At 42.8% G+C, this 13,758-nt stretch overlaps 1 protein-coding gene across 1 annotated transcript; it reads left to right on the top strand.

The window, feature by feature from the left end:
- The first annotated feature begins 11,731 nt into the window (after positions 1 to 11,731).
- Positions 11,732 to 12,521, top strand: LOC147447806 (uncharacterized). The gene is made up of 2 exons (XM_086524409.1): positions 11,732 to 12,166; positions 12,272 to 12,521. Exons 1-2 carry the CDS (start codon positions 11,788 to 11,790, stop codon positions 12,289 to 12,291), a joined length of 399 nt encoding a protein of 132 aa, XP_086380535.1. The 5' UTR covers positions 11,732 to 11,787; the 3' UTR covers positions 12,292 to 12,521.
- Positions 12,522 to 13,758: the final 1,237 nt, after the last annotated feature.

Below are 13,758 nucleotides of genomic sequence, written 5' to 3'. Positions count from 1 at the left end.
GCTACAGGAGGCTATGACTTCTTCTAGCTAGTACTACAAGAAGATAGGAAGATGACAAGCATTTGCTGGAATAGATTACCCTTCTATTTCCATGCTTTTCTTCTATGCTCCAGAATAGCTCGCATTTATTCTAGGCTTAAGCAACCTATTAGGAGGTTAATTAGTAGCTGATTAATGCCCCTAACCATGCTTTGAGCAGGTCGAGCTGCTTCTACTCGGATATGAGGTCATATAAGAGAAAGCAATGGAGACAAAATTTTAAAGTACTTGCTCGTGGAGAGCTTTAATGTAACCATCAAAGGCGGATCCTACTGCCTTCGACTCATCCTCTCATCTATGGTGTTGGGAGTGGCAACACCCATCTATGGTGTTGGAAGTGGAAACACCCCGCTAGCTGTTGTACTGGCACCTTATACCTGTTCACATGAAAGCAAAGAGCCACGAAGCAAAGCCTACCTTGTGGACATGGGGAGAGCATTCTTCAGTACCATAGAGTCTGTCAGCCAAGCTCCTCCCTATTCATTCTAGCAATAAGAGGTTGACAATGTCATTGTTTGCCCCATTAGCATATTGGAATCGACCTTCTTTTGCAGTGAAGTCTCTGCGCCTTCCCCGCGTAGCGATCATAGCATCTTTGTGTGCAGCAAGACCCAGTGGCTAGTTGAATAGTATGCCTAGTTTCAACTACCTTACGCAACTCGTTTCTGCAAGTGCAACTAGTTATGGCCAGCATTATGCCACTCCAAGTATAGCTGATGCAGATTCAACAACCGTCTGTCCTTGGTCAACCTTCAATGTTCATGGAAGTGATATGCAGCAAGTCCCATTCCTATTCTCAAGATTCACACCAATTCTTTTCCGTGCAGTATGCATGTGTAGCAGCAAGCCAAAATGAACCAGAAAGGAGTATCGGGGACCTTTCAAACCCTGGTTATATTTTGCATATCATGAAGATGGAGAGTACTTCGGATGCTTGCCGACGTGATGAGCACTCTCAAAGATCAAATATTTCGTGCAATCAACTCATGGTAGAGGTATCTTCTACTAGTGCTGCTGAAGCAGAAGATATCATATTTTGATTGATGATCAATTGGCCTGATCTGCACCCAAATCACCAAAACTCATTGTCTTTGCTGGCCCGTTCAATACATTTCTTTGTTGATATTGTAAGGCTGTTTGTGATGTCAAATTGGACCAAGGGAAAAATAATTTAGCAAGATAGATCACACCGAAGCTTATGATGGATGTTATCCTGAAGTAATTAAGCCAGCGGCTTGAGTGCTAGCTGCTTGCGCTTTTAATAGAGAGTGTGAGGGGATTAGTGGCAGACAACTCAATGCCGAGGGAAAGGCATTGGGGATTTTCCACGAGTGCAAGTCATGGTCTGATGAGCCGTTGGCTTCAATCACACTCCTTGTCCAGCTCTTTTGACAGCCTATCTGAAAATTTGATACAAGCATTTCGGAAGGATCTGTAGACAAAGAAAAACATCTCTTGTGAACAATTCAACACAGAATATGGTGTCTGCAGGAGTTGGTTAATGTGTAGCTCCAAGGAGATACAAAAACATTGCAGTGGAAGTCAAGTAGTCAATCATGCAAGTGTCTACGCTGCTCTCAAAAGAATGTTCAAAGAACAGAAGTGGAAGCTAATTCTTTTTTCCACACAAAGATATTTGATGTTGGAGAAGCTGAGAACAGGGACTGCGAAGTAATGGCATTTTTGGAGATAGGCATACCAATATGCCAGCACATATTAGCCTCCAACAGCAATTCACTGCTGGGTGGGATAACAAAAAATATATAGACAATATGTAAAGATCTTCTTTTGCTAAACCACATGCAGGCGGCAGCCAATGCGGGCACAGTTGAGATTAGCAACAACAGTATACTGCAACATTGCTCTTCCGCAGCTACAAACGAGGCAGGGAGTGCTTGGTGTGGATTTGAAAACATAGAGGTTACTACTTCAGAGCTCCCTTCTGGCCAATAACCACAATTTGGTGGCCAACACAAACCCTCATTTTCCCTTCAACGAAAGCTATTGATCTAGGGCGAGAAGTGAAAATCTATTCACATCTTCTCAAAGGTTCTTTGTGCAGTAGGCAGCCGAGATAGAAACTCCATATAGCAGCCATAGTATGCCAAAAGGGCCAAGCACCAACAACGAATAAACATTCCACAGCGCAGGACATATTATTGTTAATATATTGTCTGAGTGGAGAGCCAATTTCAGTGTCAAGAGGATTGTACAGAGTTTGTCTACTGTTGAATGCATTTTGCAACCTCGAGATTCAAAAATTATTTTATTTAGTGATACACTCAATTTATCATATATGTTGGGTGCCAAGCGCCCTCTTCTGCAAATACATTCCTCATGATGCTGCATCTTATCTCGGTTTTCTTGTAGAGATGAGTCAGATTTCTTTGCATATCTTACTGGCTTAGCATATAAGGGTGTGGTCACACGATCAAGAGCTGCCGGTACTCGTAGCATTGACAACTAGAGGTTGCAGGGCAGTGACTCGCCGGTGACCTGATCGAATTTGATGATACCTAAGCGTAGACATAAAGTTGCATGTTGTTGCATGCCCTACGTGGCGAGCGTGCTATGGAATCTGCACTCTAGCGCTCCAAGGAAAAGCTGGAGTAACTCTGCTTGGCAGTCGCGCATTAAAATCATTCCCGTTCACGTTTTGCAACTATGCCAAAGTCGGTATAGTTATTCATGGCATACATAGTTGTACTAAGCAGACTTAGTTATTTGCATGGGAGGAGAAACAAGGCTTAGTAACTAGTGCAAATAACTAGAAACTAGGAGGACGCTCAATGCAAAAAACAAATCCATTGCTCTTGAAAGTGAGATCATTGTCAAAGGCATCAATAGACCTTTTATAGTTGTTGCTGATGATCTTGAATATACCGTCTCTATGGTGACAAAAACACACTCATTATACCCTCACCATCGGGTGGTGTTGAAGAGAATTGCTACTTGATTGAGACCCCGATTAAAACCCCTTGGAAATAACATACATCAAACGGACTGACAAATTCGGCATCATGTTGCCTTGAACCGCATGTTGATGTATTGAGGAGTATAACATGGGGCATTTACAAGTTTTCGTTTTTCATAGCTTGCCACAATCCCTAGTAGGCAGCTAAATGATAGGTAGTATGGGCTTCATAATTGCTAAATATGACAACGTCTCCATCACTTTTTGGCTCTGTTTTGAAGTTGAATGATATTGAGCGGAACGCCACCCGTACTAATGCACATGAGCGTCCTGTAATAGTAGTTCGCCAGATGCGCGTTTGAATTATTGATGAGAGGACTGAATATGGTTCCCTCCGCTATAGGGATGCCAACCTCAAGATACCCATTATCATGTGCAGTTAGGAAGCACGATTCATAACGCGAGTTAGTCAGCAAAGGGACAAGAAGACAAAATTGATGAGCTAAGCAGCTTACGCGAGCGAGCGAGAGAGAGAGAGAGAGAGAGAGAGAGAGAGAGAGAGAGAGAGAGAGAGAGAGAGAGAGAGAGAGAGAGAGAGAGAGAGAGAGAGAGAGAGAGAGAGAGAGAGAGAGAGAGAGAGAGAGAGAGAGAGAGAGAGAGAGAGAAGGTAATACTAATCAGAGAACAGAAAACATAAATTTACATCTGCGTGTTTTGTGTATGGCAGGGAGGACACATGTATTCACAACACTGCATGTTCCAAATGCACAAGCGCAATCCTAGCTCGACAACACTAAAAGGTCCATTATTTGCATCCGATTCCCCATGCACGTGCGTTTTCTAGTCGCAACACATAAACGCTACGGGGTAGGACATGGCTTCCATTTCTTATAGTTTTCTAGAGAGACCACAATGCCAGCTCTCCACCATACTTTTGTATGGCACCTCAAAGATCAGATATTTCGTGCAATCAACTCATGGTAGAGGTATGTTCTACTAGTGCTCCTGAAGCAAAAAATATCATATTTTGATTGATGATCAATTGGCATGATCTGTATCCAAATCACCAAAGCTCATTGCCTTTGCTGGCCCGTTCAGCACATTTCTTTGTTGATGCTATAAGGCTGTTTGTGATGCAGAGACGCGAAAAAATGGAAAGAGTAAACGTCAAATTGGACAAGGGCAAAAGAGCTCAGCAGGATCAATCACACCGAACCTTATGATGGATGTTATCCTGAAGTAATTAAGCCAGCGGCTTCAGTGCTAGCTAGTTGCACTTTTAGCAAAGGTTCACTTTTGTAAATGAGTGAAGCTCATTAGTTCTTGCATGACCCATAAGGGGAGTTCCCACTACAACTATTTACAGATCCATAGTGGCTTATTGAAATGATGTTCTAAGATACTGTGCAAATAAAAAATGGCCAAGAGTAATTGCCGTCGCCTCTTCATCAACTCCCCGCATTCCACTCTACAAAATCATCATCAACTCAATTAGTAAAATAAATAGACAGCACATAATTAACCATTACGCCATCTATCCCAATTGCAGCTAACCACTACAACAGGAGGGTGCCCAGTCTCGTAACAATCCAGCTCTTTTGATAGCCTATCTGAAAATTTGATACAAGCATTTCGGAAGGATCTGCAGACAAAGAAAAACATCTCTTGTGACCAATTCAACACAGAATATGGTGTCTGCAGGAGTTGGTTAATGTGTAGCTCCAAGGAGATAGAAAAACATTGTAGCGGAAGTCAAGTAGTCAATCATGCAGGTGTCTACGCTGCCCTCAAAAAAATATTCAAAGAACAAAAGCGGAAGCTAATTCTTTATTCCACACAAAGAGATTTGATGTTGGAGAAGCTGAGAACACGGGCTGAGGAGTAATGGAATTTTTGGAGATAGGCATACCAATATATATGTCAGCACCTATTAGCCTCCAGCAACAGTTCACTGCTGGGTGGGATAGCAAAAACTTTATAGACAATATGTAAAGAGCTTCTCTTGGTAAACCACATGCAGGCAGCAACCAATGTGAATGAAGTTGAGATTAGCAACAACAATATACTGCAGCATTTCTCTTCGGTAGCTACAAACGAGGTAGAGAATACTGATGGTGTGGATTTGAACACATAGAGGTTACTACTTCAGAGCTCCCTTCTTCCCAATAATCACAATTTGGTGGCAGATCCTATGAGCAAAGGTCCATGCATGAAGTAGCTATTGGATCAAGTTCAGATGGCTGCGGATGGTAGACATCAGTTTGGTATTGTAGCCAACACAAACCCTCATTTTCCCTTCAACGAAAGCTATTGATCTAGGGCGGGCAGTGAAAAGCTATTCACATCTTCTCAAAGGTCTTTTGTGCAGCAGGCAGCCGAGGTAGAAACTCCACATAGAAGCCATAGTATACCAAACAGGCCAAGCCCCAACAACGAATTAACATTTCACAGTGCATGGCATATTGCTGTTAATATATTGTCTGGGTGTGGAACCAATTTCAGCGTCAAGAGGATTGTACAGAGTTTGTCTACTGTTGAATGCATTTTGCAACCTCAAGATTCAAAAATTATTTTATTTAGTTATACACTCAATAGATCATATATGTTGGGCGCCAAGCGCCCTCTTTTGCAAATACATTCCTCATGATGCTGCATCTTATCTCGGTTTTCTTGTAGAGATGAGTCAGATTTCTTTGCATATCTTACTGGCTTAGCATATAAGGGTGTGGTCACACGGGAGCTCTCATGTGGTCACACGAGAGCTACCGGTACCCGTAGCACTGACAGCTGGAGGTTGCAGGGCAGTGACTCGCCGGTGACCTGATAGAATTTGATGACACCTAAGCATAGACATAAAGCTGCATGTTGTTGCATGCCCTACGTGGCGAGCGCGCTATGGAATCTGCACTCTAGCGCTTCGAGGAAAAGCTGGAGTACCTCTTCTTGGTAGTCGCGCATTAAAATCATTCCCGTTCACGTTTTGCAACTATGCCAAAGTCGGCATAGTTGTCCATGGCATACATAGTTGTACTAAGCAGACTTAGTTATTTGCATGGGAGGAGAAACGAGGCTTAGTAACTAGTGCAAATAACTGGAAACTGAGTGGACGCTCAATGCAGGAAAAAAATTCCATTGCTCTTGAAAGTGAGATCATTGTCAAAGGCATCAATAGACCTTTTATAGTTGTTGCTGATGATCTTGAGTATAGCGTCTCTATGGTGACAAAAACACACTGATTATACCCTCACCTTCGGGTGGTGTTGAAGAGAATTGCTACTTGATTGAGACCCCGATTCAAACCCCTTGGAAATAACATACATCAAACGGATTGACAAATTCGGCATCATGTTGCCTTGAACACCATGTTCATGTATTGAGAAGTATAACATGGGGCATTTACAAGTTTTCGTTTGTCATAGCTTGCCACAATCCCTAGTAGGCAGCTAAATGCAAGGTAGTATGGGCTTCATAATTGCTAAACATGACAACGTCTCCATCACTTTTTGGCTCTGTTTTGAAGTTGAATGATATTGAGCGGAACGCCACCAATACTAATGCACATGAGCGTCACGTAATAGTAGTTCTCCAGATGTGCGTTTGAATTATTGATGAGCGGACTGAATATGGTGCCTTCCGCTATAGGGATGCCAACCTCAAGATACCCATTATCATGTGCAGTTAGGAAGCACGATTCATAACGCGAGGTAGTCAACAAAGGGACAAGAAGACAGAATTGATGAGCCAAGCACCTTACGCGAGAGAGAGAGAGAGAGAGAGAGAGAGAGAGAGAGAGAGAGAGAGAGAGAGAGAGAGAGAGAGAGAGAGAGAGAGAGAGAGAGAGAGAGAGAGAGAGAGAGAGAGAGAGAGAGAGAGAGAGAGAGAGAAAGAGAAGGTAATACTAATCAGAGAACATAAAACATAAATTTACATCTGCGTGTTTTGTGTATGGCAGGGAGGACACATGTATTCACAACACTGCATGTTCCAAATGCACAAGCGCAATCCTAGCTCGACAACACTGTAAGGTCCGTTATTTGCATCCAATTCCCCATGCGCGTGCATTTTCTAGACGCAACACATGATAAACGCTATGGGGTAGGACATGGCTTCCGTTTCTTATAGTCTTCTAGAGAGACCACAATGCCAGCTCTCCACCATACTTTTGTATGGCACCTCTGTATGGGGTGCACTATATACTTTGCACTTTCAGTCCGTGACGTTTCATTGCAAGACAATATGTTTAACTATTCACATTACTTTTTTGTAGCTTGACTCAAATATCGGCTTGTAGATTGGACAATTGAAAAGCAACACTACAACATTGCAGGTCAGTAGAGCACCTCATTCTCGTATTCAAAACTATACACTCGATGTCGATCAACATCTATATATGTTAGTTACACACACAACTCTTTGCATATGGTTGCTAGCCAATGCATGTGATGTATTACAATAGTGAATACACAAGTAGTGAATGCATATGGTGTATCACTAATAATTGATGCACTTAACTATCTCTCCTCCTATAAACATTATACCATTCTTTAAATGTATATGCACTGCCGTCGCTGCCAAATTATTAATGCTCTTGTTCTTTTCAGTGCTAGATTCTAAATATCAATTTGTATATGTCCTATTAGTTGGAGGTTGCAAGGCAATGACTCGTCGGTCACCCGATAGAATTTGATGACACCTAAGCATAGACATAAAGCTGCATGTTGCTGCATGCCCTACGTGGCGAGCGCGCTATGGAATCTGCACTCTAGCGCTTCGAGGAAAAGCTGGAGTAACTCTGCTTGGCAGTCGCGCATTAAAATCATTCCCGTTCACGTTTTGCAACTATGCCAAAGTCGGCATAGTTGTCCATGGCATACATAGTTGTACTAAGCAGACTTAGTTATTTGCATGGGAGGAGAAACAAGGCTTAGTAACTAGTGCAAATAACTGGAAACTAAGTGGACGCTCAATGCAGAAAAAAAATTCCATCGCTCTTGAAATGGAATTCTTTTCCGCGCAGTATGCCTGTGTAGCAGCAAGCCAAAATGAACCGGAAAGGAGTATCAGAGACCTTTCAAACCCTGTTTATATTTCGCAGATCATGAAGCTGGAGAGTACTTCGGATGCTTGCCAACGTGATGAGCACTCTCAAAGATCAGATATTTCGTGCAATCAACTCATGGTAGAGGTATGTTCTACTAGTGCTCCTGAAGCAAAAAATATCATATTTTGATTGACGATCAATTGGCCTGATTTGTATCCAAATCACCAAAGCTCATTGCCTTTGCTGGCCCGTTCAACACATTTCTTTGTTGATGCTATAAGGCTGTTTGTGATGCAGAGACGCGAAAAAATGGAAAGAGTAAACGTCAAATTGGACAAGGGCAAAAAAGCTTAGCAGGATCAATCACACCGAACCTTATGATGGATGTTATCCTGAAGTAATTAAGCCAGCGGCTTCAGTGCTAGCTGGTTGCACTTTTAGCAAAGGTTCACTTTTGTAAATGAGTGAAGCTCATTAGTTCTTGCATGACCCATAAGGGGAGTTCCCACTACAACTATTTACAGAGCCATAGTGGCTTATTGAAATGATGTTCTAAGATACTGTGCAAATATAAAATGGCCTATCTGAAAATTTGATACAAGCATTTCAGAAGGATCTGCAGACAAAGAAAAACATCTCTTGTGACCAATTCAACACAGAATATGGTGTCTGCAGGAGTTGGTTAATGTGTAGCTCCAAGGAGATAGAAAAACATTGCAGTAGAAGTCAAGTAGTCAATCATGCAGGTGTCTACGCTGCCCTCAAAAAAATATTCAAAGAACAAAAGCGGAAGCTAATTCTTTATTCCACACAAAGAGATTTGATGTTGGAGAACCTGAGAACACGGACTGAGGAGTAATGGCATTTTTGGAGATAGGCATACCAATATGTCAGTACCTATTAGCCTCCAGCAACAGTTCACTGCTGGGTGGGATAGCAAAAACTTTATAGAAAATATGTAAAGAGCTTCTCTTGGTAAACCACATGCAGGAGGCAACCAATGTGAATGAAGTTGAGATTAGCAACAACAGTATACTGCAACATTTCTCTTCGGTAGCTACAAACGAGGTAGAGAATACTGATGGTGTGGATTTGAACACATAGAGGTTACTACTTCAGAGCTCCCTTCTTCCCAATAATCACAATTTGGTGGCAGATCCTATGAGCAAAGGTCCATGCATGAAGTAGCTATTGGATCAAGTTCAGATGGCTGCAGATGGTAGACATCAGTTTGGTATTGTAGCCAACACAAACCCTCATTTTCCCTTCAAGGAAAGCTATTGATCTAGGGCGGGCAGTGAAAAGCTATTCACATCTTCTCAAAGGTCTTTTGTGCAGCAGGTAGCCGAGGTAGAAACTCCACATAGAAGCCATAGTATACCAAACAGGCCGAGCCCCAACAACAAATGAACATTTCACAGCGCATGGCATATTGCTGTTAATATATTGTCTGGGTGTGGAACCAATTTCAGCGTCAAGAGGATTGTACAGAGTTTGTCTACTGTTGAATGCATTTTGCACCCTCAAGATTCAAAAATTATTTTATTTAGTTATACACTTAATAGATCATATATGTTGGGTGCCAAGCGCCGTCTTTTGCAAATACATTCCTCATGATGCTGCATCTTATCTCGATTTTCTTGTAGAGATGAGTCAGACTTCTTTGCATATCTTACTGGCTTAGCATATAAAGGTGTGGTCACACGGGAGCTCTCATGTGGTCACAGGAGAGCTACCGGTACCGTACAGTTGGAGGTTGCAAGGCAATGACTCGTCGGTCACCCGATAGAATTTGATGACACCTAAGCATAGACATAAAGCTGCATGTTGTTGCATGCCCTACGTGGCGAGCGCGCTATGGAATCTGCACTCTAGCGCTTCGAGGAAAAGCTGGAGTAGCTCTGCTTGGCAGTCGCGCATTAAAATCATTCCCGTTCACGTTTTGCAACTACGCCAAAGTCGGCATAGTTGTCCATGGCATACATAGTTGTACTAAGCAGACTTAGTTATTTGCATGGGAGGAGAAACGAGGCTTAGTAACTAGTGCAAATAACTGGAAACTAAGTGGACGCTCAATGCAGAAAAAAAATTCCATTGCTCTTGAAAGTGAGATCATTGTCAAAGGCATCAATAGAACTTTTATAGTTGTTGCTGATGATCTTGAGTATAGCGTCTCTATGGTGACAAAAACACACTGATTATACCCTCACCTTCGGGTGGTGTTGAAGAGAATTGCTACTTGATTGAGACCCCGATTCAAACCCCTTGGAAATAACATACATCAAACGGACTGACAAATTCGGCATCATGTTGCCTTGAACAGCATGTTCATGTATTGAGAAGTATAACATGGGGCATTTACAAGTTTTTGTTTTTCATAGCTTGCCACAATCCCTAGTAGGCAGCTAAATGCAAGGTAGTATGGGCTTCATAATTGCTAAACATGACAACGTCTCCATCACTTTTTGGCTCTGTTTTGAAGTTGAATGATATTGAGCGGAACGCCACCCGTACTAATGCACATGAGCGTCACGTAATAGTAGTTCTCCAGATGTGCGTTTGAATTATTGATGAGCGGACTGAATATGGTGCCTTCCGCTATAGGGATGCCAACCTCAAGATACCCATTATCATGTGCAGTTAGGAAGCACGATTCATAACGCGAGGTAGTCAGCAAAGGGACAAGAAGACAGAATTGATGAGCCAAGCACCTTACGAGAGAGAGAGAGAGAGAGAGAGAGAGAAAGAGAAGGTAATACTAATCAGAGAACATAAAACATAAATTTACATCTGCGTGTTTTGTGTATGGCAGGGAGGACACATGTATTCACAACACTGCATGTTCCAAATGCACAAGCGCAATCCTAGCTCGACAACACTGTAAGGTCCGTTATTTGCATCCAATTCCCCATGCGCGTGCGTTTTCTAGACGCAACACATGATAAACGCTACGGGGTAGGACATGGCTTCCGTTTCTTATAGTCTTCTAGAGAGACCACAATGCCAGCTCTCCACCATACTTTTGTATGGCACCTCTGTATGGGGTGCACTATATACTTTGCACTTTCAGTCCGTGACGTTTCATTGCAAGACAATATGTTTAACTATTCACATTACTTTTTTGTAGCTTGACTCAAATATCGGCTTGTAGATTGGACAATTGAAAAGCAACACTACAACATTGCAGGTCAGTAGAGCACCTCATTCTCGTATTCAAAACTATACACTCGATGTCGATCAACATCTATATATGTTAGTTACACACACAACTCTTTGCATATGGTTGCTAGCCAATGCATGTGATGTATTACAATAGTGAATACACAAGTAGTGAATGCATATGGTGTATCACTAATAATTGATGCACTTAACTATCTCTCCTCCTATAAACATTATACCATTCTTTAAATGTATATGCACTGCCGTCGCTGCCAAATTATTAATGCTCTTGTTCTTTTCAGTGCTAGATTCTAAATGTCAATTTGTATATGTCCTATTATACTCTATAGATGTTGTATAGCAAGGCACACCAAGCAAGACTAGTTATGACCATGATCCATGTTATGAATATTCCTCTGCTCAGTGCTCACCGATTCTAAATTTAGGAGACTGCAGACGTGGTTTAGAAGGTTTATGCCCACGCAGAAACTCGACGACGCAGGGCCAATCGGCGGCCCGCTGCACGCATGCATGCCAATTGCGCACTACTCCTTGTCGATTCTATAAATACCGCACCTCCTGCCACCATTTCTCTCAGCCCGCACTCTCCAGCTTGTACTAGCCTAAGCCAAGCATGGCCTACAAAATGATGATCGTGGTTTTGGCGCTGCTGGCCCTACTGGCAGTAAGCCGTACTGCTGCCGACAGTCGCGAAAGCGAGTGGCGTATGCGCCTCCAGGCTTGTGACGACTTCATGGAGCAGCGCGGTGGGCAGCTACGTGAACGCACCAGTCAACCCAGCCAGCGATGCTGCCAGAATTTGCAGCGCATCTCCTCCGAGGATCGATGCCGTGCTCTACAACAGGTTTATGGTGGCCGGGGCCGCCACATGTATCCCGACTCGTGCCGTGAGTCACCCTACGAAAGCCAGCAGGAGCGCACGACCAGAATGGCATCTCGTCTTCTTCAACAATGCGATCTGCGTCCTCGAGAGTGCAGAACTCGAGATGCAGGTACAACTTGTTAGAATTAGCTATTAGTATTTGTGTCTTTCTTTGATCCACTATTGCATGTCATTTTTTGCCCTACTAATATGATTTTCTTTTGCCTCAATGCAGAGACCTGGCTTTGGTGGTGAGCTGATGAGAACTGCCAAGTTGGTGGTGAGCTGATGAGAACTGCCAAGTAAACTAGGCACCAAAGTTTTCCACTTCAGTTTTTAATAAGCATACATAAAACATGTACATACCAGTCGAGATTGTCAGATACCGATCGATATCTGAACAAGTCTATGCGAGATGTAGCTGGAAATAAATTGACTTTTGCCTGCTAGTCAGGCCACTTGAAAGGCAAATCACCTTTGATCTCTCTCTCTCTCTCTCTCTCTCTCTCTCTCTCTCTCTCTCTCCGCGCGCAAGTATTGCTCTTTATAAAGCGTTTTGAGGTTCTTGTTGGTGGGAAGCAGCAACATGCAGACAATTTACTGGTAATAAGCAATTTTTGTTTTAAGCCTGGACATTGCCCTTGCTTGCCCATAACCTCATCTTGATCAATCATGCTCAAGATGAGGTTGGACATTTCTACTTCTGAGGTATCATCTAGTTTTTGTTTTTGTTTTTGCCTGAAGAATGCCTGGTATATTATGTTGCCTTCAAATTGGCGGGTACCCTTACTTTTACTGAAGAATTCCCTTAAATCTGAACAGTGGATCAAAATTGAATGTATGAACTATTACGAACGGTTTCAACCGATGTACATATAAACTGGTTAATTCACCTTGTTGGTTCCTCTTGAGTAAATGTCATAAATCATATTTAAAAGTACAGATCTCGCTGCATATATACATGTTACAATGTCTATCCCTTTCATGTGCACACAAGGTGAGGAATTGGATGGCAATTTGGTCTAATGGCAACCATACGAATTACAGAATTGGATGTATCTCTAGGGCCTCATACGAATTACAGAATTGGATGTATCATACCCATTCCACCGATCGCGGTTTCCATTCGAGTACCAACTCAAAAAAGCTTCCATCTATTCGTCTGCTTGTTTTGACCATTTTGTGCCCTGCGAGCGTGGCCGTTCCGTGCAAGACTATCATGAATCATGGCTCCACGGTTGACACAAGCGCCCTGTCTGTATTTTTCAGCTTGTTGGACCTTCGCACTGCGGTCATACCAACCTTTGGAGGCATTCGGGTTCGATTTCCGTTTGCGCTGATTCTCAAGACTGGGTCTGTCTGCCTTAGGATACCGAGGTGCAGAGGACATGAATTGGAGAATGCGAGGGTTGAGATCTCCTTTCCATCCTCGTCGAGCTCCAGCAGGAGCAAGCCCCGCCTTGCGAGCATATCCGTCTCTGGACCTAAATCCCACAGCTCCTGAAGAATGGAAAAGATCAGCAGTGCTCGAAATCACGTCCTCGCTGCTTTTTGAAAAGCCAGCTTATTAACCATGGCTCCCCAAAACCGGTCGTCTTCAACACGAGCTCGACTTTAGCCAGCATTTTGTAAGTTTAAAATACACTAAACCCTGTTTTTCCTATAGGTATAGTTCCTTGGCTTCTTGTGTGAAATTAAGCCAAGCAAGGATACTCCATAGCA

Source organism: Adiantum capillus-veneris, chromosome 11 (genome assembly GCF_014529385.1).
Source record: "Adiantum capillus-veneris isolate H3 chromosome 11, ASM1452938v2, whole genome shotgun sequence".
In the NCBI taxonomy this organism is placed as follows: Eukaryota; Viridiplantae; Streptophyta; class Polypodiopsida; order Polypodiales; family Pteridaceae; genus Adiantum; species Adiantum capillus-veneris.
The sequence above is the reverse complement of the archived record's forward strand: the minus strand, read 5'-3'. Positions and strand labels throughout refer to the sequence as shown.

Coding starts and splice junctions, on each gene's coding strand:
- LOC147447806 (XM_086524409.1), top strand. CDS start 11,788: ATGGCCTACAAAATGATGATCGTGGTTTTGGCGCTGCTGGCCCTACTG. Junction 12,167..12,271: donor GTGCAGAACTCGAGATGCAG/GTACAACTTGTT, acceptor GCCTCAATGCAG/AGACCTGGCTTTGGTGGTGA.